This window comes from Bufo bufo, chromosome 8 (assembly GCF_905171765.1).
Source record: "Bufo bufo chromosome 8, aBufBuf1.1, whole genome shotgun sequence".
Classification (NCBI taxonomy): Eukaryota; Metazoa; Chordata; class Amphibia; order Anura; family Bufonidae; genus Bufo; species Bufo bufo.
This window is the reverse complement of record NC_053396.1, coordinates 57,521,822-57,548,500: the sequence shown is the minus strand read 5'-3', so window position 1 is coordinate 57,548,500 and position 26,679 is coordinate 57,521,822. Positions and strand designations below refer to the sequence as shown.

Below are 26,679 nucleotides of genomic sequence, written 5' to 3'. Positions count from 1 at the left end.
AACGAGGATGACAGGGAAATTTATAAGATTAGGCAGAGAAAGGCCAAGCAAGTTATAAGAGCTTCTAAAGCACAGGCAGGAGAGAAATTAGCTCAGTCAGTGAAAAAAGGTGATAAGTAGTGTTGAGCGAACCCGAACTGTAAAGTTTGGGTTCGTACTGAACTTTAGGATTTTTGGACCCCGGACTCGAACCCGAACATTTCAGTAAAAGTTTGAGTTTGGGTTCGGTGTTCGGCGAGTTAATGGCGCTTTTTGAAAGGCTGCAGAGCAGCCGATCAACAAGCGTTTAACTCGTGTGCCCTTAGAAGCCATCACAGCCATGCCTACTAATGGCATGGCTGTGATTGGCCAGTGCAGCATGTGACCCAGCCTCTATATAAGCTGGAGTCACGTAGCGCTGCACATCTCTCTGTTCTGTTTAGTGTAGGGATAGGATGCTGCTGCTGTGAGGGAGAGAATAGGACAGAATCTTTAATCAGAAGTGCTTGTTAACTCAGCGATCTACCTAGATTTTGTTTTGTGGGTGCAGTGCACAATCTTTTTACCCTGCCCTGAGCCCAGTGACCCAGAAAAAAAACTTTTATCCATCTGTTAATTAGGTGGTCGGTGGCGGCAGCCATTTTATGCAAGTTCTGTGCAACAGCATAGCATATGTGCATTTGTGACAGTCAAATAGAAGCTGGAGCTACTGCAATTATATTCTGGGTTTAAAAAAATCACCCATTTTTGGAAAGACCCCGGCCTTTGCAGCATTAGTCAGTGTGCAATTTAAGCTAGAAATACAGCAAAAATTTTCTGGGTTTTAAAAAAACACCCTTTTTGGCAATACCCTCCATCTGAGGCCTCTGCCGCATTAGTCAGTGTGCAATTTGAGTTAGAAATACAGCAATAATTTTCTGGGTTTTAAAAAACACCATTTATGGACAAAATACTACATTTTACAGCCCTTGCCGCATCTGTCAGTGTGAAATTCAAGCGTTATATACTGCTGTCATATTCTGTTATTAAAAAAACACCCATTTTGGGCAAAATACTTAATTTGCGGCCTTGTCTGCATCTGTCAGTATGAGATACACGCTTTAGATACTGCTGTGCTATTCTGTTATAAAAAAAACACCCATTTTGGGCAAAATACTTAATTTGCAGCCTCATCTGCATCTGTCAGTGTGAGGTACACGCTTTAGATACTGCTGTGCTATTCTGTTATTTTAAAAAAGCACCCATTTTGGGCAAAATACTTAATTTGCAGCCTTGTCTGCATCTGTCAGTGTGAGGTACAATCTTGAAATACAGCAATAATATTCTGGGTTTAAAAAAACACTAATTTTGGGCAAAGTACTTAATATTGCAGCCCTTGCTGCATTTGTCATTGTGAGATACAAGCGTTAGATACTGGTGTTCTATTCTGCTATTAAAAAAACACCCTTTTTTGGCAAAATACTTAATTTACGGCCTTGTCTGCATCTGTCAGTGTTAAATTCAAGCCTTATATACTGCTGCCATAATCTGTTATCAAAAAAATACTCATTTTGGGCAAAGTACTTAATATAGTAGCCCTTGCTGCATCTGTCAGTGTGAGATACACCCTTTAGATACTGTTGTTCTATTCTGCTATTATAAAAACACCCATTTTGGGCAAAAAACGTAATTTTGCAGCCTTTGCTGCATCTGTCATTGTGAGATACACCCTTTAGATACTGTTGTTCTATTCTGTTATTAAAAAAACACCCATTGTGGGCAAGATCCTAAATTTGAGAAATATGAGAGCGTCAAATAAGGGACGTGGCCCTGGTCGTGGTGCTGCTTGTGGAGCTCCTGTTGCAGGGAGAGGACGTAGTCGATCTGTGCCAGCTACACGCACAAGTGAAACACCTTCCTCATGTGCGAGTAGGCGACAGAACCATCAGCGGAATTTGGGCGGGCCTAATGCGGCTCTACAAATGGTGAGGCCAGAACAAGTACAGGCTATAGTAGATTGGGTTGCTGGCAGTGCCTCCAGTTCCTTTACATTGTCTCCCACCCAGGCTCCTGCTAAAAGATCCGAGTTGGCACCTGCAGCCGATGTCCATCAGTCTTTCACCTCACCCCCTTGCAAATCAGCCAAGCAGTCTGAGCCCCAAGTCATGCAGCAGTCTCTTCTGCTTTTTGATGACTCTGCTAGCACTGTTTCCCAGGGCCATCCACCTAGCCCTGCCCCAGAAGTAGAAGAGATTGAGTGCACTGATGCCGAACCACTTATGATTTAAGATGAGTACATGGGAGGACCACCGCAGCACCTCTCGGATGATGACGAAACACAGGTACCAACTGCTGTGGCTTTCTAAAGTGTGCAGACACCAAAAAAGCAAGTATGTTATTGATAAAAAATATATATTTTATTAAATTCCATAGCACAATCAATACAGGTCAAGTCAAAAGGGATAGGACAAGAAGAAACAAGCCTCTAGATGGGGCTCAACAATGTGGAGAATCACACTTGAGGAAAGTTGAACCCCGAGCAGTCAAGGTTACAACAGTTATGGGGGGCAGATGACAGTGGAGTAATGGGAGGCGCCAATATCTATCCCCACGACCATGGAAAATACCATCCAATCTGTCCTAGCATCCCCCATGAAAGACCCAGGTGGATAATAGGACAGCGGCTATATGATAGTGTGACTGATGATTGCTGTAATAGTAACTAATGCCGCCCGTCCAACCCACACAGAGTCTCACGTTACATACCCATGTTGTTGCTGCTCATTGGTGACAATGGATCCCCAAGTGCCTCAACCTTTACACGTGTTTCGCCACGTAGGCTTCGTCAGAAGTGGAAGAGATTGAGTGCACCGATGCCCAACCACTTATGTTTCATGGGAGGACCATCGCAGCACGTCTCGGATGATGACGAAACACAGGTGCCAACTGCTGTAGCTTTCTAAAGTGTGCAGACTGACAAGGAGGGCAGGGGTGAAGACTGGGTGGAAGATGATGTGGAGGACGATGAGGTTCTCGACCCCACATGGAATCAAGGTCATAAGAGTGACCCTTTTGAAGAAGCTGAGCGAAACGCGCGTCAGGGGTGCGCTCACCAAGGTCCCAAGGTTGGTTCCCCTTCATTCTATCTTATATTTGTGTTTTACATGCCGGTTGTGACCCTTTATGTGCTGTATGCATGTGGCATTCTACTATATCCGTGGTTGTGGATATGCTATCCATACACTGCGTCCATTTACACTTATGATTCGGCTGGCATGCTAACACCTGTATTATTACTTAAGCCCATGCTTCCCCTGGCCTGTGGATGAGATAACTTATCTCGATATAGCTACTTAGCTCACTCAGGTGTGCTTAGGGGGGATATATCCACTTTGTGTGACCGAGGTGGGGCGCTGATCCGCAGTGCCGCCATATCACTGCTGTTATTCATTACATTTACCATTGTCTACCTTTTTTGGTCCTTTATGTGACGAATTAATAAAATATTTTTGTGATCTATAAACATGTGTGTTCTTGTTTATCGGATCTATTGAGTTTGTGCTCACATATGATTTTCTCATTGTTATTGAGTATTTCAGTTATAATAACTGTGTAGTTCGGAGGAAGAGGCAGTGGTCCCACAGAGCCACCAGCACAGCAGAAGAGGGAGTAGGGTGCCTGCTACTGCCCAACGCAGCAAGGGATCGAGCACACCAAAGCCAGCTCCAAGGAGTTCCCTGGCGAGGCAGTTCTTAAGACAATGTGCTGACGACAAGACACAAGTGGTTTGCACGCTGTGCAATCAGAGCCTGAAGCGAGGCATAAACGTTCAACCTGAGCACAACCTGCATGACCAGGCATCTAAGTGCAAAGCACGAGCTGCAGTGGATTAGACACCTCAAAAACAAAGAAAGGTCTCTGGCTCCTCCTGCTTCCTCTTCTGCTGCAGTCTCGGCCTCTTCATCCACCTCTGGAGTGACAGTGCCATCTGCCACCCCGCAAACAGAGGATCTGCCAGCAACACCACCATCTGGGTCACCAAGCATCTCCACAATGTCCCACCGAAGCGTTCAGCTCTCCATCTCCCAAACACTGGAGCGGAAGAGGAAGTACCCCCATACCCACCCGCAATCCCTGGCCCTGAATGCCAGCATTTCAAAATTACTGGCCTTTGAAATGCTGTCATTCCGTCAGGTGGAGACGGAGAGTTTTAAAAGCCTTATGGTGGTGGCTGTCCCACAGTATGTTGTTCCCAGCCACCACTACTTTTCGAGGCGAGCCATCCTTTTTCTGCACAACCAAGTGGGGGACAAAATCAGGTGTGCACTGCGCAACGCCATCTGTGGCAAGGTGCACCTCACTACGGATACGTGGACCAGTAAGCACGGTCAGGAACGTTATATCTCCCTAACAGCACACTGGGTAAATGCAGAGGCGGCTGGGCCTGAGGCAGATAGCAGTTTGGCGCATGTCCTTCCACCACTGAGGATTGCAGGGCGCTTCAGTTTGCCTTCTGTTGCTTCCTCTTCCTACTCCGCTTCCTCATCCTCTACCGGATCTTCATCCGTTCAGCGTAACTGTACTGTCTTCTCTTCAGTAACCATTGCATAGTTTTTGTTATCTGTTTAGTTTCTGTGTTCATATGTGTGCCTACAGCGCAATCTAGTGACCTTTAGCTGTAAGCGCATTGTCTGCCTTGTTATAAACTATGCATATTCATTAGGTCACCTGACTTCCTGATCGCAGGGCTTTGTGGGATAGAGACAGGCACCTTCTTCCATTTTCCTTCACCTCTTGGAAGGAGCAGCTGCACATTATGTGTCTCTTTACTAAAGCATCGTCGGTAAGGGATTAATTAATGTTTTCTTATAAGCTTTGTGTACATTGTGCTGTACATTCAGTTCTTGTATGTTCATTTTTTCTTATAGTTTACCTTATCTATTGCCGGTTAATAAAACTACAGATTACAGAAACAAGTCTTATCTTATTAACTAGTAGAATGTTGATATCTGCCTGTTGAACTGCATATAGACCCCAGGGGTACATGTTGTGAGAACAGGACAATAACACCTTCACCACCAACTTCAGCACAGCCAGGGGTAAACGACAGCAGGCAGTTTTAAAACTTATCTGTTTGGGGGCAAACACTACACTGTGCAGGAGCTGTGGACGGGCATGGAACAACAGACCGATGAGTGGATGGTGCCAGTGAGCCTCAAGCCCGGCCTGATGGTGTGCGATAATGGGAGAAATCTCGTAGCAGCTCTGGGACTAGCCGGTTTGAAGCACATCCCTTGCCTGGCACATGTGCTGATTTTGGTGCAGAGGTTCCTTAAAAATTACCCCGATATGTCAGAGCTGCTGCCGAAAGTGCAGGCCGTTTGTGCGCGCTTTCGGCGTTTTCACCCTGCGGCTGCTCGCCTGTCAGTGCTGCAGCGTAACTTCGGCCTTCCCCCTCACCGCCTCATATGCGACGTGCCCACAAGGTGGAACTCAACCTTGCACATGCTGGCCAGATTTTGCGAGCAGCAGCAGGCGATAGTGGAGTTTCAGCTGCAGCACGCACAGGTCGCTCTGCGGAACAGAACCACTTCACCACCAATGACTGGGCCTCCATGCGAGACCTGTGTTCCTTGTTGCGCTGTTTTGAGTACTCCACCAACATGGCCAGTGCCGATAACGCCGTTCTCAGCGTTACTATCCTACTTCTATGCCTCCTTTAAAAAACGCTTCGGGCTATGATGGAAGAGGATGTGGCACAGAAGGAGGAGGAGGAAGAGGGATAATTTCATATGGTTTCCGGCCAGTCATTCACAAGTGGCTCATAGGGTGGATTCCTGCACCCACAAACGCCAGGTACACAATTGTCCAGCCAGGGCACAGTTCTGGAGGATGATGAGGAGGAGGAGATGGAGGAGGAGGAACCTTGTTCACAGCAGGGTGGCACCCAAGCCAGCTCATGGCCATCACTGGTGTGTGGCTGGGGGGATACAGAGGACACAGACGATACACCTCCAACAGAAGACAGCTTTTCGTTGCCTCTGAGCAGCCTGGCACACATGAGCGATTACATGCTGCAGTGTCTCCGCAATGACCGCCGACATTCTAACTTGTGCTGATTACTGGGTGGCCACGTTGGATCCCCGTTACAAGGACAACGTACCGTCCTTAATTCCGTCACTGGAGCGTGATCGTAAGATGCGCGAGTACAAGCGCACACTGGTAGACGCGCTGCTGGTGACATTCCCACCTCACAGCGGGGGCACAGTGGAAGCACAATGAAAAGGCAGAGGAGGAGGAAGAGGTCGCTAACGCAGCTGGGGCACCACCAGCACCTCAGAAGGCAGGGTTAGCATGACCGAAATGTGGAAAAGCTTTGTCAGCATGCCACAACAACCAGCACCACCAGCTGATATGGAACGTCTTAGCAGGAGGCAGCATTTCACCAACATGGTGGAGCAGTATGTGTGCACACGCCTACACGTAGTGAATGATGGGCCTGCCCCCTTCAACTTCTGGGTCTCCAAATTGGGCACATGGCCTGAGCTTGCCCTTTACACCTTGGAGGGGCTGGGGGCGTTATCACAGACATGCGCAGCCACCTGTCTACAGCCATTGTGGACAAGCTCACGTTCATTAAAATGAACCAGGCATGGATCCCATAGGACTTGTCTGTACCTTGTGCAGAATAGACATGTATACCGGCCTTACCCAGACATTATTATACTACAACGCAATTGCTCATTGTCGTATTTTTGATATTTCACACTCTTTTGGGGTGTACCCTAGTAAAAAAATAATAATAGTAAAAACTAAAAAACAGTGTTGGCTACCTCCTCCTCCAACGCTGCTTCCACCTACACCACTATGTCCTCCGCCTCCTCAACCTCCTACTCATATGGACCTCCACCTCATACATCAAGATTTTTATTTTTTTTTTGTACGGATTTTATTTTGATTTATGTCATTTCACTAATTTGTCGGGTGAAATTCACCAATTTTTGGCTGTGATATACTCCTGCTCTACCTAGTAGACAGGTAAACAAGTTTCACAAATTTGTCTGTTCCATTTTCAGGTGACATTCACCAATATTTGGCTGTGATATACCCCGCTCTACCTAGTAGACAGGTAAACAAATTTCACAAATTTGTTACATTTTCTGGTGAAATTCACCAATTTTTGGCTGTGATATCCGGTACAAATTTCACTAATTTGTCTGTTACATTTTCGAGTGACATTCACCAATTTTTGCCTGTGATATACCCCTGTTCTACCTAGTAGACAGGTAAACAAATTTCATTAATTTGTCCGTTACATTTTCGAGTGACATTCATTAATTTGTGGCTGTGATATACCCCTGCTCTACCTAGTTGACAGGTTAATAAATTTCACAATTTTTTCTGTTACATTGTCAGGTGACATTCACCAATTTTTGGCTGTGATATACCCCTGCTCTACCTAGTAGACAGGTTCATAAATTTCACAAATTTTTCTGTTACATTCTTGGGTGACATTTTAAATTTTTTGCAGTGAATAAATCCCTGCTCTGCATAGGTGACAGGGACCGAAATTTTTAAAAATCATCTGTTCCATTGGTGGGTGACATTAACCCATTTCTGGTGATGAAAATCCCCAGCTCTGCATAGGTGACAGGGACTTAAATTTCTAAAATTAGTCTTTAACCACTTCAGCCCCCCTAGCTTAAACACCCTTAATGACCAGGCCACTTTTTACACTTCTGACCTACCCTACTTTCACCGTTTATTGCTCGGTCATGCAACTTACCACCCAAATTAATTTTACCTCCTTTTCTTCTCACTAATAGAGATTTCATTTGGTGGTATTTCATTGCTGCTGACATTTTTACTTTTTTTTGTTATTAATCGAAATTTAACGATTTTTTTGCAAAAAAATGACATTTTTCACTTTCAGTTGTAAAATTTTGCAAATTTATTGTTCTACATGTCTTTGATAAAAAAAAAATGTTTGGGTAAAAAAAAAAATGGTTTGGGTAAAAGTTATAGCGTTTACAAACTATGGTACAAAAATGTGAATTTCCGCTTTTTGAAGCAGCTCTGACTTTCTGAGCACCTGTCATGTTTCCTGAGGTTCTACAATGCCCAGACAGTACAAACACCCCACAAATGACCCCATTTCGGAAAGTAGACACCCTAAGGTATTCGCTGATGGGCATAGTGAGTTCATAGAACTTTTTATTTTTTGTCACAAGTTAGCGGAAAATTATTTTTTATTTATTTATTTTTTTCTTACAAAGTCTCATATTCCACTAACTTGTGACAAAAAATAAAAACTTCTATGAACTCACTATGCCCATCAGCGAATACCTTGGGGTGTCTTCTTTCCAAAATGGGGTCACTTGTGGGGTAGTTATACTGCCCTGGCATTCTAGGGGCCCAAATGTGTGGTAAGTAGTTTGAAATCAAAATCTGTAAAAAATGGCCGGTGAAATCCGAAAGGTGCTCTTTGGAATGTGGGCCCCTTTGCCCACCTAGGCTGCAAAAAAGTGTCACACATGTGGTATCGCCATACTCAGGAGAAGTTGGGCAATGTGTTTTGGGGTGTCATTTTACATATACCCATGCTGATTCGCCGCTATCCATGATCAACATGGTAGGCGCAGAAAAGAACATCGAAAGTTGATAGAGAAGATATCCAATTGGATCATGGACATCACGGGGATGTGCAACATGGTGGAGCAGTATGTGTGCACACGCCTACATGTACTGACTGATGGGTCTGCCCCTTTCAACTTCTGGGTCTACAAATTGGGCATATGGCCTGAGCTTGCCCTTTACGCCTTGGAGGTGCTGGCCTGCCCTGCAGCCAGTGTATTGTCTGAACGTTTTTTTAGCACGGCTGGAGGGGGATATAACAGGTTATATTTCCCAATGTTTTGGGGTATACCCTAATTTAAACTAATAAAATAAAAAAATAAAAATAAAACCAAAAAGCAGTGTAGGCTACGTCCTCATCCTCCACCGCCGCTTCCACCTACACCGCCACATCCACCGCCTCCTCAACCTCTGTAACAATGGCAGCGCATCCTGCTGTGTACCTCAGTCGAACTGCACACAAGGCTCCTCTTCTCTGCTGCAGGCTCCGGACCCGCTTTCCTGCACTGTCGCAGGCGGCGATGGCTTCAGTTGCACCTTGTAGGAGCCGCACGCGTCCTGTTTCTTTAAGGGTTCGTACACACCCCTTGATTCCGCCTTCTCTCAAATCCCGGCCAGGCACCACCTTTATAAGGGGCTTCCCCCTTCCTGTGATGCCTGAGCAATATTCTAGTTCTCTACAGCGAAGGTTCCAGCTCGTAGTTCCTGTGTTGTCATCCTGCTTGACCTTAGCCTGTATCCTGACCTCATTTCTGCCTAATCCTCCTGTACCTCGCTGCTCTCAAGTGTATGATTCGGATTGTCGACTACGCCTCTGTCTGCTGTTCAGCTCGTTACACCTGCTGCACCTTAGCTATTCAGCTCCAGCTCTGCTTAATCACTAACTCAGCTCTGCTTCATCTGGCTCTGTTGCTGTGCTTCTTCCATCCAGCGACAGCTCTCTCCACCTGCCTGTATCCCCAGTGTTTGTACCGGGGCGTTCTGGCCTGCTCGGCCAGCTGCCACTTAACCGGGACCACTCTTGTGTAGCGACCTGGTGTCTCCCCTGCAGCTAAGACCAGCTTCTGCATCTTGGAGCGGGATAAAGGGTGAAGACCAGGGGAACACTTAGATTCCTCTCCCAAGTTGGGCCCAAAGCCAAACCGGTAAGTGGCACAGCGGGTCCACATCCGTTGGAGGGTTACAACCTCCTACTCCATATGGACCTCGTCCTCCAAGATCAAGATTATTATTTTTTATTTTTACGTATTTTATGTTATTTTAAGTCATTTCCACATCCACATTTGTTTGCAGAGCACTTGCCATGCTCTTAACCACATTTTGCTTGCTAATCATTAAAAGTGCTGGATTGTGCGCCTATTTGTATAACCATCTAAATTGCTATATCCTGTGCATATTTATGCATATAGTATGCCTAGATGAGTTACGTGACTTCCCTGGTTTTATAATTAGATTCCATAATCCCTCTTTGTGTTAAAGCCTGTGACTGAGAATTCTAATGTTTCTCTTCATAATTAGAGTTGAGCGAACCCGAACTGTAAAGTTCGGGTTCGTACCAAACTTTAGCTTTTTCGGGACCCGAACCCGAACATTTACGTAAAAGTTCGGGTTCGGTGTTCGGCGCTCGGCGCTTTCTTGGCGCTTTTTGAAAGGCTGCACAGCAGCCAATCAACAAGCGTTTAACTGTGTGCCCTTAGAAGCCATCACAGCCATGCCTACTATTGGCATGGCTGTGATTGGCCAACTGCAGCATGTGACCCAGCCTCTATTTAAGCTGGAGTCACGTAGCGCCGCCAGTCACTCTGCTCTCATTAGTGTAGGGAGAGGCTGCAGCTGCTGTCAGGGAGAGATCAGGGAGAAATATTAAGAAGAACTGCCTTTTTACTCAGCAATCTAAATCCAATGTGTTTTGTGGCTGCAGTGCACAATTTTTTTAAGCCTGCACTGAGCCAACTTCTGCTGAAAACGAACTTTTTTTTACTTCAGTTTGTCACTATCAATACCTAATCGGCAGCCATTTTATGCAATGATAGTGCACCAGCACTATCTATCTGCATGTCTGCTAGTCCAGAAATACAGCTTTTTTGCTGACTGTGCTTAAAAAAACTTTGATTACACGTGCATAGGTGACAGTCACATTTAGGCCACAAATACGGCCATTAGGTTACTGCAGTTTAAAAAAAACGTTTGTTCATATACTGGTCATCTTTAAATACACGTGCATAGGTGACAGTCACATTTAGGCCACAAATACGGCCATTTCGTTACTGCGGTTTAAAAAAAACTTTGTTCATATACTGGTCATTTTTGATTAAACGTGCATTGATTACAGTCACATTTAGGCCGCAAATACGGCCATTTGGTTACTGCGGTTTAAAAAATACAGTTTGTTCATATACTGGTCATCTTTGATTACACGTGCATAGGTGACAGTCACATTTAGGCCACAAATACGGCCATTTGGTTACTGCGGTTTAAAAAAAACGTTTGTTCATATACTGGTCATCTTTGATTACACGTGCATTGATTACAGTCACATTTAGACCACAAATACGGCTATTTGGTTACTGCGGTTTAAAAAAACGTTTGTTCATATACTGGTCATTTTTGATTAAACGTGCATTGATTACAGTTACATTTAGGTCACAAATACGGCCATTAGGTTACTGCGGTTTAAATAAAACGTTTGTTCATATACTGGTCATCTTTGATTACACGTGCATAGGTGACTGTCACATTTAGGCCACAAATACCGCTGTCATATAGAGTTAAAAGTGCAATACCCTACATCAGGGTTTATATTGGCGGTTAATTATTTTTAACATACTTAACCACTTTTTACTTTGCTTTGTGAACGCTAACTATGAGGCAAACATCTAATAAGGGACGCGGTCATGGTCGCGGTGGTGGTGTTGGTGGAGCCTCTGGTGCAGGGAGAGGACGTGGCCGTTCTGCCACAGCTACACGTCCTACTGAACCTACTACCTTAGCTCCCAGTAGCCGCCAGAATCGACAGCGATATTTGGTCGGGCCTAATTCCGTTCTAAGGATGGTAAGGCTTGAGCAAGTACAGGCGCTAGTCAATTGGGTGGCCGACAGTGGATCCAGCACGTTCACATTATCTCCCACCCAGTCTTCTGCAGAAAGCGCACAGGTGGCACCTGAAACCCATGCCCATCAGTCTGTCACATCACCCCCGTGCATATCGGGGAACCTGTCTGAGCCTCAAGTCATGCAGCAGTCTCTTATGCTGTTTAAAGACTCTGCTGGCAGGGTTTCCCAAGGGCATCCACCTAGCCCTTCCCCAGGGGTGGAAGACATAGAATGCACTGACACACAACCACTTATGTTTCCTGATGAGGACATGGGAATACCACCTCAGCACGTCTCTGATGATGACGAAACACAGGTGCCAACTGTGTCGTCTTTCGGCAGTGTGCAGACCGAAAAGGAGGTCAGGGAGGAAGACTGGGTGGAAGATGATGCAGGGGACGATGAGGTCCTAGACCCCACATGGAATAAGGGTCGTGCCACTGGCTTTCAGAGTTCGGAGGAAGAGGCAGTGGTGAGACCGAGCCAACAGCGTAGAAAAAGCGGGAGCAAAGTGCAAAAGCAGAGCAGCCGTCGCCGAAACAGTTTGCCTGCTACTGGCCACCACCACCAGGGACCGAGCACACCAAAGGCAGCATCAAGGAGTTCCCTGGCATGGCACTTCTTCACACAATGTGCTGACGACAAGACCTGAGTGGTTTGCACGCTGTGTCATCAGAGCCTGAAGCGAGGCATTAACGTTCTGAACCTTAGCACAACCTTCATGACCAGGCATCTACATGCGAGACACGGGCTGCAGTGGAGTAAGCACCTTCAAAGCCAAGAAAGGGCTCGGCCCCTCCTGCTCCCTCTTCTGCTGCTGCCTTGGCCTCTTCCTCCGCCTCTGGAGGAACGTTGGCACCTGCCGCCCAGCAAACAGAGGATGTGCCACCAACAACCCCACCTCCGTCACCAAGCATCTCCACCATGTCACACGGAAGCGTTCAGCTCTCCATCTCACAAACATTTGAGAGAAAGCGTAAATTCCCACGTAGCCACCCTCGATCGCTGGCCCTGAATGCCAGCATTTCTAAACTACTGTCCTTTGAAATGCTGTCGTTCAGGCTGGTGGAGACAGACAGCTTCAAACAGTTCATGTCGCTTGCTGTCCCACAGTACGTCGTTCGCAGCCGCCACTACTTCTCCAGGAGAGCTGTGCCCTCCCTGCACAACCAAGTATCGGATAAAATCAAGTGTGCACTAAGCAACGCCATCTGTGGCAAGGTCCACCTAACCACAGATACGTGGACCAGTAAGCACGGCCAGGGACGCTATATCTCCCTAACTGCACACTGGGTAAATGTAGTGGCGGCTGGGCCCCAGGCAGAGAGCTGTTTGGCGCACGTCCTTACGCCGCCAAGGATCGCAGGGCATCATTCTTTGCCTCCTGTTGCCTCCTCTTCCTACTCAGTTTCCTCCTCCTCTTCTACCACCTCCTTATCCGGTCAGCGACAGACCTTCACCACCAACTTCAGCACAGCCAGGGGTAAACGTCAGCAGGCCGTTCTGAAACTGATGTGTTTGGGGGACAGGCCCCACACCGCGCAGGAGTTGTGGCGGGGTATAGAACAACAGACCAACGAGTGGTTGCTGCCAGTGAGCCTCAAGCCCGGCCTGGTGGTGTGCGATAATGGGCGAAATCTCGTTGCAGCTCTGGGACTAGCCGGTTTGACGCACATCCCTTGCCTGGCGCATGTGCTGAATTTGGTGGTGCAGAAATTCATTCACAACTACCCCGACATGTCAGAGCTGCTGCGTAAAGTGCGGGCCGTCTGTGCGACATGGGCCTAAATCTCTCAAAATCGTCTGTTCTATTGCTGGGTGACATGAACCCCCTTTTGCCGTGAATGAACCCCTGTTGTGCCTGGTTGACAGGGGCCTAAATCTCTCAAAATCGTCTGTTCTATTGCTGGGTGACATGAACCCCCTTTTGCCGTGAATGAACCCCTGCTGTGCCTGGGTGACAAAGGCCTAAATCTCTCAAAATCGTCTGTTCTATTGCTGGGTGACATGAACCCCCTTTTGCCGTGAATGAACCCCTGCTGTGCCTGGTTGACATGGGCCTGAATCTATCAAAATCGTCTGTTCTATTGCTGGGTGACATGAACCCCCTTTTCCCGTGAATGAACCCCTGCTGTGCCTGGTTGACAGGGGCCTAAATCTCTCAAAATCGTCTGTTCTATTGCTGGGTGACATGAACCCCCTTTTGCCATGAATGAACCCCTGCTGTGCCTGGTTGACATGGGCCTAAATCTCTCAAAATCGTCTGTTCTATTGCTGGGTGACATGAACCCCCTTTTGCCGTGAATGAACCCCTGCTGTGCCTGGCTGACAGGGACCTAAATCTCTCAAAATCGTCTGTTCTATTGCTGGGTGACATGAACCCCCTTTTGCTGTGAATGAACCCCTGCTGTGCCTGGGTGACAGGGGCCTAAATCTCTCAAAATCGTCTGTTCTATTGCTGGGTGACATGAACCCCCTTTTGCCGTGAATGAACCCCTGCTGTGCTTGGGTGACATGGGCCTCGTTCTCTCAAAATCGTCTGTTCTATTGCTGGGTGACATGAACCCCTTTTTGCCGTGAATGAACCCCTGCTCTGCATTGCTGACAGGGAACTCAATTTTGTGGAAACATCTGTTACTGATTGGAAGATGCGCGACTACAAGCTGCTGATGGCATTCCCACCTGACAGCGGGGGCACAGTGGAAGCACAAGGCGAAGGCAGAGGAGGAGGAAGAGGTCACCAATGCAGCTGGGGCACCTCCAGCACCTGAGAAGGCAGGGTTAGCATGGCCCAAATGTGTAAAAGCTTCGTCAGCCTTGGAGGTGCTAACCAGCCCTGCAGCCAGTGTATAGTGTGAACGTGTGTTTAGCACGGCAGAGAGCATTATCACAGGCCGCATCCAATGTGGACAAGCTTATGTTTATTAAAATGAACCAGGCATGGATCCCACAGGACTTGTCCGTACCTTGTGCAGAATAGACATTTATACCAGCCTCAACCATCCATTCTTGTACTCATGTGCACTTATTCTTTGTTTTATTTTGTTTATATGTCCCAATATTTTGGGGGATACCCCAATTTAAATATAAAAAATAACACAAATCAGTGTTGGCTACCTTTTCCTCCTTCACCGCCGCTTCCACCTACACCGCCATGTCAACCTACACCGCCACATCCACCGCCTCCTCAACCTCCTACTCCTAGATCCAGATCTTTATTTTTAATTTTTCTGTATTTTATGTTATTTTAAGTCATTTCCCTATCCACATTTGTTTGCTTTTTGCAGCCCTCTAGCCCTTTCCAGGACTATTTTAGAGCCATTTTAGTGGCCAAAAGTTCGGGTCCCTATTGACTTGAATGGGGTTGGGTTTGGGGTTCGGGGTCAAGTTCGGGTCAAGTTCGGGTCCCGAACCAGAACTTTTTTTTTCAAGTTCGGCCGAACCCGAACATCCAGGTGTCCGCTCAACTCTATTCATAATGTGTCTAGGGACAGGAACTTTATAGTATACAGTATAATCCTAATTTCCAATTATAAAAAGATATATATATATCGTAATAGAATTTGTTGACTCACCAAACACAGTTCTAGCTGGCACCGACTCCCTGTTCAGCCAGAATGACACTTGGGACAAGATAACTGTCATTATGCATGGTAGGTATGTTTGAATGACAAAGTATCCAATCTTACGCTTTAAGTGGAAGTGTGTTGTCATAACAATGTATTCACCTAAGAGGCAAAAATAAAAATAACTAATAAAAGTAATTATTATATATACAATATGTTATGTTAAACAAAACAAAGTAAAAGATACAGATGGTGGTACAAACAAGATTGAAAGCATTAATACACAACTCTCTGTTCTGTACCAAAATTTATTTTACTAGATATCATTAAAGGCTATGTACATTTTGAAATGGAAAATGAAAACACTCTTTTCTTTTACATATAGTATTTGCTAAAGTTGCATTATGTTTCAGATTGCAATCTTAATTCATTCATTACACAGGGTTTTGGAACCGCGCTGCTAGAGACTATGTCTCCCGGTCAACAGTGGATAGCAAGAGGGTATAAGCCCCTCTCCTCGACACCCACAGGGTCCGCTCCTGACCTCCTCCTCTGCAGGGATAAAAGGAGATAGGCAGGATAGTGAAGCACCCTCTTGCAATCTTTTTTAAAACGGTTTTATTCTACTCACAAAAGTCGGTAGACAAAAGGCATAAAATATAAATCAGTCGTCACGTTCCTGCCCGACCCGGGTTTCGCTGCCTTGCTTCTTCAGGGGCGATAACTGCGCATGCTTGCAGTCAAGCCTTTTAAATAGCCCAGCTGGTCTCATTACACAAGCCGGTGTAGTTCCGAACAATATCCCAAAATTCCAGGAACAACATTTACAAATCATACATAATAAAATCACAATCAGTGATCCTCTAATACAATCACATCTAAAACATTAAAATAAACTTAAGAGAGAATTTTCTCTCCCTATTACCAATTCATCTATACATATATACCCTTTCGGGTTACCGCCATTACATGTATTCAATGCATATCTTCAGCGTCCTTACAGAAATCACTAATCCACATCATACCTAAATAATATCAGCTTAAATTGCAATATTAATAATAATAATAATACCGTCCCCTGGGCTCCGCCCACTCCTGGGACGTTGTACCTGTGTTCTCCACCCACTCTCGGAGTGACATACGATGTTATCCACCCACTCCTGTAGCGTCAATCAGGTGTTCTCAACCCCGCCTCCACCCCTGACGTCCACGTCACGGGACACCATTGTCCAATGAAACAGTCAGACCAACATGACGTCACTCAAAGGTCCTTGAGAGGCCAGGTAGAGAACAGCCGATCGACACCACCGGTGAGAACACTTTATAATATGCATGGTTAAAGTTCAACCCAACATTACCAATATCATCCCCTGGGCTCCGCCCACTCCTGGGACGTTATTCCTTTATTTTCCACTCACTCCTGGAGCGTCACTCATGTGTTCTTCACCCACTCCCGAGGTGTCAGTCAGGTGTTCTCGACCCCGCCTCCACCCGACGTCCACATCACGAGACACTACTATCCAATGGAACCGTCAGGCCAAAATGATGTCACTCAAGGTCCTAAAGAGGCCAGGTAGAGACCAGCCGATCGACTCCAACGGTGAGAACACTTTATAATATACACGGTTTTAAATCAAATTCAATGTTCAATCCATTGGGTTGTAGGGTCCCTAGCTGGCTAATAAAAGTAATTATTATATATACAATATGTTATGTTAAACAAAACAAAGTAAAAGATACAGATGGTGGTACAAACAAGATTGAAAGCATTAATACACAACTCTCTGTTCTGTACCAAAATTTATTTTACTAGATATCATTAAAGGCTATGTACATTTTGAAATGGAAAATGAAAACACTCTTTTCTTTTACATATAGTATTTGCTAAAGTTGCATTATGTTTCAGATTGCAATCTTAATTCATTCATTGATTCTTTCATTCTAAACTGCTCCTAATTTCAGACTTTTCTCATCCGTGTATGTATTTTCCTTTCTACAAACCCCCTTCTGCTGACAGACATTGAAGCTGAAGAGTGTGTGCTTTCCTCCTCCATACCACAGCACCAACTGCCATGTGTGCTCTATTCTCTTTATACACAATTACATAGCCTGTGTGATTCATCCCCTTCCCATGTGTGCTTTGCCCCAATCTAAACACCTCTGTTTCAGTACAACTTATGTGATCTGTATGTCCTAAATGCTTGGAGGCGTTTCCATAGCCTGATCCACCATGTACATCCTCCTCTTGCTCCCTGCTGCTATCAGGAAAGAAGAGGAGAGCAGAGAGACTCAACACTGCCCAGTACAGCATGCTATCAGATCTATGCTATAAGCACTAGAACAACAACTGTTTGAGAAAGTCAAGCAGACTAGCAGAACAATTATCGAAAAAAAAATTATGAAGATTATTTAAAAAGTTACACGATTTTGCATTTAGGAACCAACTGAATATAGTCCTACCACTTTACAAATCACTGGTCAGACCACACATGGAGTACTGTGTACAGTTCTGAGCTCCTGTGAACAAGGCAGACATAGCAGAGCTGGAGAGGGTTCAGAGGAGGGCAACTAAAGTAATTATGGGAATGAAGGAATTACAGTTCCTGGAAAGATTATCAATATTAGGGTTATTCACTTTAGAAAAAAGACAACTGAGGGGATATTTTATTACTATGTATAAATATATCAGGGGTCAGTACAGAGATCTATCCCATCATCTATTTATCCCCAGGACTGTGACAAGGGGACATCCTCTGCGCCTCTAGGAAAGAAGGTTTGTACATAAACATAGAAGAGGGTTCATTTTTAGTTTATTTTTTACCTTTTTTTTATTGGGTTCAAGACAACTATTAAGAGGAGCATACATCACTTGCACAAAGAGATGCAAACAATTTTCATATGATACAGCATCTATTGTCAATATGTCCTGAAGAATTTTTCTTTTTTTTAAACTTCCTCAATGACATAACAGATTCCCTCCCCAACCCCCCCACCATCCTTATTTGCCATCTGATAGATATAACAATAGTTTGTAGTATTTTTATTTATTCCACATTGAGGTGTTAGTGACACAATCTAAGTATCTCGTATTTGTAGCTTTCCCAATGTGCCCTTTAATTGGGCTTCTAGGTACCATTTTGTATGCTGGAATGGAGACATTAACTCTCTGATTTCCCCCTCCGATATATTAGTTTCAATAAACTTTCTCCATTTTTTAATGAACTTGGCTGTCGACTGTTCTTTGTGTCGTTCTAGCTCCAGTCTCTCCATGTAACATTTGCCTCATGGTTCCGATTACCTCATCCCATGTGGGGATATCTTTTTGTAGCCAATGTCTTAAAATGGATTTCTTAACCCCTTCTCAGCCACCCCTACTCCCGTTTTGTCAGCTTGGTCAAATGGGATACCTTGAAAAATGCATTGTTGTGGGTTGAGTGCCACTTCCACTCCCCATACGGGCCGAATATGTGCAATAGCTTGATTCCAAATAGGCTGTATGTTCGGGCAATCCCACAGACCATGTAAGAGTCCTGCTCTAGCTAATGAACATTTAGGGCAATGTCTTAAGTAATGAACTGGCGCATCCCAGTATGTCAGGTCAAAAGCATAAGTAGTCTTATGCATGATTCTCAGTTGGGTTTCCCTCCATTGTTCGTTATATATAGCTTTACGAATGTGTTCGAAACTGTTCCTCATTAATTTTGCCAGGTGCGGTACATTTAATTCCCTTTTCCCAGGTAGAAAAAGTTCTTGCAACAAGCCCCAAAGTATGGATTTGTTTAGACCTAGTAAGGCTCCAAACCAAGCCAGTCTGTCTGGATCTCCCAACTTCTCCGCCTGTGCCTTGCAGTAGGAGCGTACCTGGTAAAAGGGAAGGAAATGGGACGAGGTAACCCCGTACTTGGTATGGAAGTCTTCCCATGACATTATATTCTGTTTTGTTTCCCTTAGTAGTACTGATTGTTTTATGTGGGATGGGATATCCTTAAATCTGGTGTGTAATATCGCCGTAAGATCCCACGGGGTCACTAGTTCTTGTTCTAGTTGGTTTTCTGAATAATACGATGTGCCCGATACCCAGTCTTTAACATGCCTAAATAAGGCTGCTAAATTGTAATGGCCTATGTTCGGTAGTTGAAGGCCCCCTTCCCATCTTAGTAAGGTCAGCTTGTCATAAGATATGCAGGGTCTTTTCTTTTTCCAAAGAAAAGTTGTAAATGCCGATTGCACCCTTTTAATATCAGAATGTTTTAATAACAGTGGGATTGTTTGTAGGGGGTATAGGAGCCTCGCGAAACTGACCATTTTTATGAGGTGGGCTCTCCCTTTAAGGAATAGGGGTAAGTCTTTCCATTTTTCTGATTCTCTTTCTATTTTTTGGATGAGAGGGGGATAGTTGAGTGAATAAAGAGATTGTGAGGTCCGCCCAATCTTTATCCCCAAGTAAGTCATATAGTTTTGCCTCACTTCTACCTCATATTGGTGGCTAGTATCTGGCCGCACAGGGTGGAGGAACAGTTTCTGGCTCTCTGACACATTTGCACACAGTGCTCTAAAATGTCTAAGACCTGCTTTAAATGTTTTTCTGGAGACTGTCCAAACCCTGCTTTAAATGTTTTTCTGGAGACTGTAAATATAGTAGTAAATTATTGGCAAAGCATGCCAGTTTGATCTCCGTTCTGCCCACCTTAATCCCATCATATAACTCGGTCTGTAATAAGAGTTGAATCAGGGGTTCTAGGGCTATGTTAAATAACAAGGGGGATAAAGGGCACCCTTGTCTGGTTCCTTTCCTGAGATCTATTTTGTCTGATAAGAAACCTGCGGAATAGACTTTCACCTGGGGATCATTGTAAATGGCTTTCAAATAGTTTCAAAAAGTGCTTCTAAAGCCCATAACATCTTCCAACCAGGCCCAACTAACATTATCAAAGGCCTTCTCGACATCCAATGTTAGGAGTGCTGGGTTGCCCTTGCGCCCCCCGATGTTTAGTCCATCCTGTGCCGCCAGTACGCGGCCAACTTGATGCGGGCCTATCAGATCTGGCAAGACTTCAGCCAATCTATTGGCTAGTAATTTTGACAGTATCTTTATGTCCTGATTTATAAGAGATATTGGTCTAAAAGACCCTGGTTGAGTCAAATCTTTAGCCTGTTTAGGGAGAATTTTGATGTAGGCCATTTTCCCCGAGACTGGTAATCCACTCCTTTTCAGGATGTTATTGAATAGAGGTTTAATGTTGGTATGATTTCACCTGATAGTCCCTTATAGAACCCATCCGGGTTAAAGGGATAAAGTTGGGAGCGATGTGAGAATGGTCTATATAAATTGGACAGTAGCTTGCCTGCCTTGTTCCCATATCTAAATAGCTCCACTTTCTTACGTTCCCCAAACCACTTAGCTTTCCTTTCCATGCAGTAGTGGTTTGGGGAACCAAAAGTATGCTTGGCTGTCATCCAAAGTAATTTATTGGCTTCTGTGCGGTCATGTACATAGGTCGTGTATGCTTCCCTCAGGACTTTGACAGCTTCTTCATATTTGTTATTGACATCTTTTTTCTTCCCTGTTGAGTAGGCTACAATATGTCCCTTCAATACCGCTTTAGCCAGATCCCAGAACAGGCTAGGGTCCTGTTTATGGGGCTCGTTATCCTGAGAAAACTCCCACCACCACCCCCTTAGTCTATCTACAAATTCATCATCCCTCATAAGGTGATGCGGCAACCGCCATATATAGTCTGTACCCTTGGGGGCATGGTCTGATATCACTAAGTCTGACACGGTAGCATTGAGGACTTTCAGTCTAGTCTTGACAGCGAAGAGTGGACGTGTGAAAAGTGGGAGTATCCTCTTTCCGCCTGATGAATATGTCTCCAGACATCGATCAGTCCTGTGGTTTGGAGAAAAGGAAATAGTGTGTGTGCCCCCTTCGGGTTAGGACACAGTCTAGGGCAGTGGTGGTGAACCTATGGCACTGGTGCCAGAGGTGGCACTCAGAGCCCTCTCTGTGGGCACCCGTACCCTGGAGAAAGTCTATGGTGTACCAATATGCCTTAGACCTTTCCTGCCATTCATCAGCGCAGGGTGCACTATAAACAGCACAGACAGCGCACTGAATGTAGGAAGGATATTATAGCTAAATGATAAAGTACATGGAAGATATACTATATGGGTATTCAGGTTAAATTGCCGTGTTGGCACTTTGCGATAAATAAGTGGGTTTTGGGTTGCAGTTTCGGCACTCAGTCTGTAAAAGGTTCACCATCACTGGTCTAGGGGATAGGTGGCACCTATCCTCCCTCTCATCATGAACTCTATTACAATCACCTACTATCACCAATTGACCCTTCCCTTCTAGTAGTGTTGCCGTCTCTAATCTACGGTACAAACCTTGTTGGGCAGTGTTGTGTGCGTAGATATTGTATATTGTAAGAGGTCCCGACGGTGAGTCTAGTAGTATTTCTATTAGTCTTCCTTCACTATCTGAGGTTGTAGATTTGACTTCACACTGTAGATTTTGGTGTTCATCTGAGGGGTTAGGTCATATGATATGTTTATAGAGCCGGTCGATATGGATGCGGCAATACCTAATATGTCTACTTTATTTATTTTTTTCCTATTTGTTACCAATTTTTTTTAACTTTATTTGGGGAAAATGACGTTTTTCTTTATTTTTACTTGAAACTTTTAATTTTTGTGGGGGAAAACTTTATATTTTCAACTTTTTTTTACTTTATTTTTTGTCCCACTTTGGGACTTCAACTTTTGGGGGTCTAATCCCTTTTACAATGGATTCCAATACTTCTGTATTGGAATGCATTGGCTGTATGAGTAATACATTGTGTATTATTCATACAGCTTCCTGCCTGTGAGATACAGGGGGCTGGATCTCACAGGCTCATCACCGGAAGGCAGCGCCGATGCCTAAGGAAGGCATCGCGCTGCCTTCCATGCCATCGGGTCCCCCCTACAGCCGCATTGGTACCCGATGGCACTGCTGCCCGCCGCAACATGTAAAAGCCGCAAACCGCAGGTCTGAATTGACCCCCCCGCGCATTGACCCAACCATTATTATTTTTAAACGGAAAATGCAAATGTGATCGCACACTACATCCAGCACTCTGCCCTCCATGCTGGATGAGACATTGGTTTATATTTTGGCCAAAGCATAGTAAGCCACTCACCGCGTCAAGGTCGTCTCATGAGTGGTCCCTAACTCTTGTTCCTACCTGTTCATGGGCCACGACAGCCACATAAAATCCAGGGAATGCAGGTCAGCATGCAAGCCAAGTACACTTTGCTTGTAACCCCGTCCGGTGCCATTACAGCTTTCATCGGATCCAGGGATGCAAGTACCAACATGCATGCTGAACCCACCATATACTTCTCCTGGAGCCAGATGGCTAATGGTAGGTTCTATACAAGCAGACTCAGTTTTATACTGACTTTAAAACCAGCCTCAAGGACAGATTAACTGGTCAGGTGTGCAATGACTCCAAGGAGATCGCCACGCCTCCAATATATACTACAAAGAAAAAAATAGGGGGTTGGGTCAGCACAACCTGTATGTGGTGCAGATCACTATGGCGAAATACATATACAAACGGAAAATGCAAATGTGATCGCACACTACATCCAGCACTCTGCCCTCCATGCTGGATGAGACATTGGTTTATATTTTGGCCAAAGCATAGTAAGCCACTCACCGCGTCAAGGTCGTCTCATGAGTGGTCCCTAACTCTTGTTCCTACCTGTTCATGGGCCACGACAGCCACATAAAATCCAGGGAATGCAGGTCAGCATGCAAGCCAAGTACACTTTGCTTGTAACCCCGTCCGGTGCCATTACAGCTTTCATCGGATCCAGGGATGCAAGTACCAACATGCATGCTGAACCCACCATATACTTCTCCTGGAGCCAGATGGCTAATGGTAGGTTCTATACAAGCAGACTCAGTTTTATACTGACTTTAAAACCAGCCTCAAGGACAGATTAACTGGTCAGGTGTGCAATGACTCCAAGGAGATCGCCACGCCTCCAATATATACTACAAAGAAAAAAATAGGGGGTTGGGTCAGCACAACCTGTATGTGGTGCAGATCACTATGGCGAAATACATATACAAACGGAAAATGCAAATGTGATCGCACACTACATCCAGCACTCTGCCCTCCATGCTGGATGAGACATTGGTTTATATTTTGGCCAAAGCATAGTAAGCCACTCACCGCGTCAAGGTCGTCTCATGAGTGGTCCCTAACTCTTGTTCCTACCTGTTCATGGGCCACGACAGCCACATAAAATCCAGGGAATGCAGGTCAGCATGCAAGCCAAGTACACTTTGCTTGTAACCCCGTCCGGTGCCATTACAGCTTTCATCGGATCCAGGGATGCAAGTACCAACATGCATGCTGAACCCACCATATACTTCTCCTGGAGCCAGATGGCTAATGGTAGGTTCTATACAAGCAGACTCAGTTTTATACTGACTTTAAAACCAGCCTCAAGGACAGATTAACTGGTCAGGTGTGCAATGACTCCAAGGAGATCGCCACGCCTCCAATATATACTACAAAGAAAAAAATAGGGGGTTGGGTCAGCACAACCTGTATGTGGTGCAGATCACTATGGCGAAATACATATACAAACGGAAAATGCAAATGTGATCGCACACTACATCCAGCACTCTGCCCTCCATGCTGGATGAGACATTGGTTTATATTTTGGCCAAAGCATAGTAAGCCACTCACCGCGTCAAGGTCGTCTCATGAGTGGTCCCTAACTCTTGTTCCTACCTGTTCATGGGCCACGACAGCCACATAAAATCCAGGGAATGCAGGTCAGCATGCAAGCCAAGTACACTTTGCTTGTAACCCCGTCCGGTGCCATTACAGCTTTCATCGGATCCAGGGATGCAAGTACCAACATGCATGCTGAACCCACCATATACTTCTCCTGGAGCCAGATGGCTAATGGTAGGTTCTATACAAGCAGACTCAGTTTTATACTGACTTTAAAACCAGCCTCAAGGACAGATTAACTGGTCAGGTGTGCAATGACTCCAAGGAGATCGCCACGCCTCCAATATATACTACAAAGAAAAAAATAGGGGGTTGGGTCAGCACAACCTGTATGTGGTGCAGATCACTATGGCGAAATACATATACAAACGGAAAATGCAAATGTGATCGCACACTACATCCAGCACTCTGCCCTCCATGCTGGATGAGACATTGGTTTATATTTTGGCCAAAGCATAGTAAGCCACTCACCGCGTCAAGGTCGTCTCATGAGTGGTCCCTAACTCTTGTTCCTACCTGTTCATGGGCCACGACAGCCACATAAAATCCAGGGAATGCAGGTCAGCATGCAAGCCAAGTACACTTTGCTTGTAACCCCGTCCGGTGCCATTACAGCTTTCATCGGATCCAGGGATGCAAGTACCAACATGCATGCTGAACCCACCATATACTTCTCCTGGAGCCAGATGGCTAATGGTAGGTTCTATACAAGCAGACTCAGTTTTATACTGACTTTAAAACCAGCCTCAAGGACAGATTAACTGGTCAGGTGTGCAATGACTCCAAGGAGATCGCCACGCCTCCAATATATACTACAAAGAAAAAAATAGGGGGTTGGGTCAGCACAACCTGTATGTGGTGCAGATCACTATGGCGAAATACATATACAAACGGAAAATGCAAATGTGATCGCACACTACATCCAGCACTCTGCCCTCCATGCTGGATGAGACATTGGTTTATATTTTGGCCAAAGCATAGTAAGCCACTCACCGCGTCAAGGTCGTCTCATGAGTGGTCCCTAACTCTTGTTCCTACCTGTTCATGGGCCACGACAGCCACATAAAATCCAGGGAATGCAGGTCAGCATGCAAGCCAAGTACACTTTGCTTGTAACCCCGTCCGGTGCCATTACAGCTTTCATCGGATCCAGGGATGCAAGTACCAACATGCATGCTGAACCCACCATATACTTCTCCTGGAGCCAGATGGCTAATGGTAGGTTCTATACAAGCAGACTCAGTTTTATACTGACTTTAAAACCAGCCTCAAGGACAGATTAACTGGTCAGGTGTGCAATGACTCCAAGGAGATCGCCACGCCTCCAATATATACTACAAAGAAAAAAATAGGGGGTTGGGTCAGCACAACCTGTATGTGGTGCAGATCACTATGGCGAAATACATATACAAACGGAAAATGCAAATGTGATCGCACACTACATCCAGCACTCTGCCCTCCATGCTGGATGAGACATTGGTTTGTATTTTGGCCAAAGCATAGTAAGCCACTCACCGCGTCAAGGTCGTCTCATGAGTGGTCCCTAACTCTTGTTCCTACCTGTTCATGGGCCACGACAGCCACATAAAATCCAGGGAATGCAGGTCAGCATGCAAGCCAAGTACACTTTGCTTGTAACCCCGTCCGGTGCCATTACAGCTTTCATCGGATCCAGGGATGCAAGTACCAACATGCATGCTGAACCCACCATATACTTCTCCTGGAGCCAGATGGCTAATGGTAGGTTCTATACAAGCAGACTCAGTTTTATACTGACTTTAAAACCAGCCTCAAGGACAGATTAACTGGTCAGGTGTGCAATGACTCCAAGGAGATCGCCACGCCTCCAATATATACTACAAAGAAAAAAATAGGGGGTTGGGTCAGCACAACCTGTATGTGGTGCAGATCACTATGGCGAAATACATATACAAACGGAAAATGCAAATGTGATCGCACACTACATCCAGCACTCTGCCCTCCATGCTGGATGAGACATTGGTTTGTATTTTGGCCAAAGCATAGTAAGCCACTCACCGCGTCAACATGCATGCTGAACCCACCATATACTTCTCCTGGAGCCAGATGGCTAATGGTAGGTTCTATACAAGCAGACTCAGTTTTATACTGACTTTAAAACCAGCCTCAAGGACAGATTAACTGGTCAGGTGTGCAATGACTCCAAGGAGATCGCCACGCCTCCAATATATACTACAAAGAAAAAAATAGGGGGTTGGGTCAGCACAACCTGTATGTGGTGCAGATCACTATGGCGAAATACATATACAAACGGAAAATGCAAATGTGATCGCACACTACATCCAGCACTCTGCCCTCCATGCTGGATGAGACATTGGTTTATAGTGGGTTCAGCATGCATGTTGGTACTTGCATCCCTGGATCCGATGAAAGCTGTAATGGCACCGGACGGGGTTACAAGCAAAGTGTACTTGGCTTGCATGCTGACCTGCATTCCCTGGATTTTATGTGGCTGTCGTGGCCCATGAACAGGTAGGAACAAGAGTTAGGGACCACTCATGAGACGACCTTGACGCGGTGAGTGGCTTACTATGCTTTGGCCAAAATATAAACCAATGTCTCATCCAGCATGGAGGGCAGAGTGCTGG

General features: G+C 45.4%; 1 protein-coding gene across 4 annotated transcripts in view; it reads right to left on the bottom strand.

Annotated features, from left to right (window-relative positions):
- Positions 1-26,679, bottom strand: part of GABRA3 (gamma-aminobutyric acid type A receptor subunit alpha3) — a 487,939-nt gene that overhangs the window by 58,862 nt on the left and 402,398 nt on the right. For all 4 annotated transcript variants that reach the window (XM_040405233.1, XM_040405234.1, XM_040405237.1 and 1 more), the window contains one exon: positions 15,261-15,413. In XM_040405233.1, the coding sequence (XP_040261167.1) occupies positions 15,261-15,413 (153 nt within the window). The remainder of the gene's footprint in view (positions 1-15,260; positions 15,414-26,679) is intronic.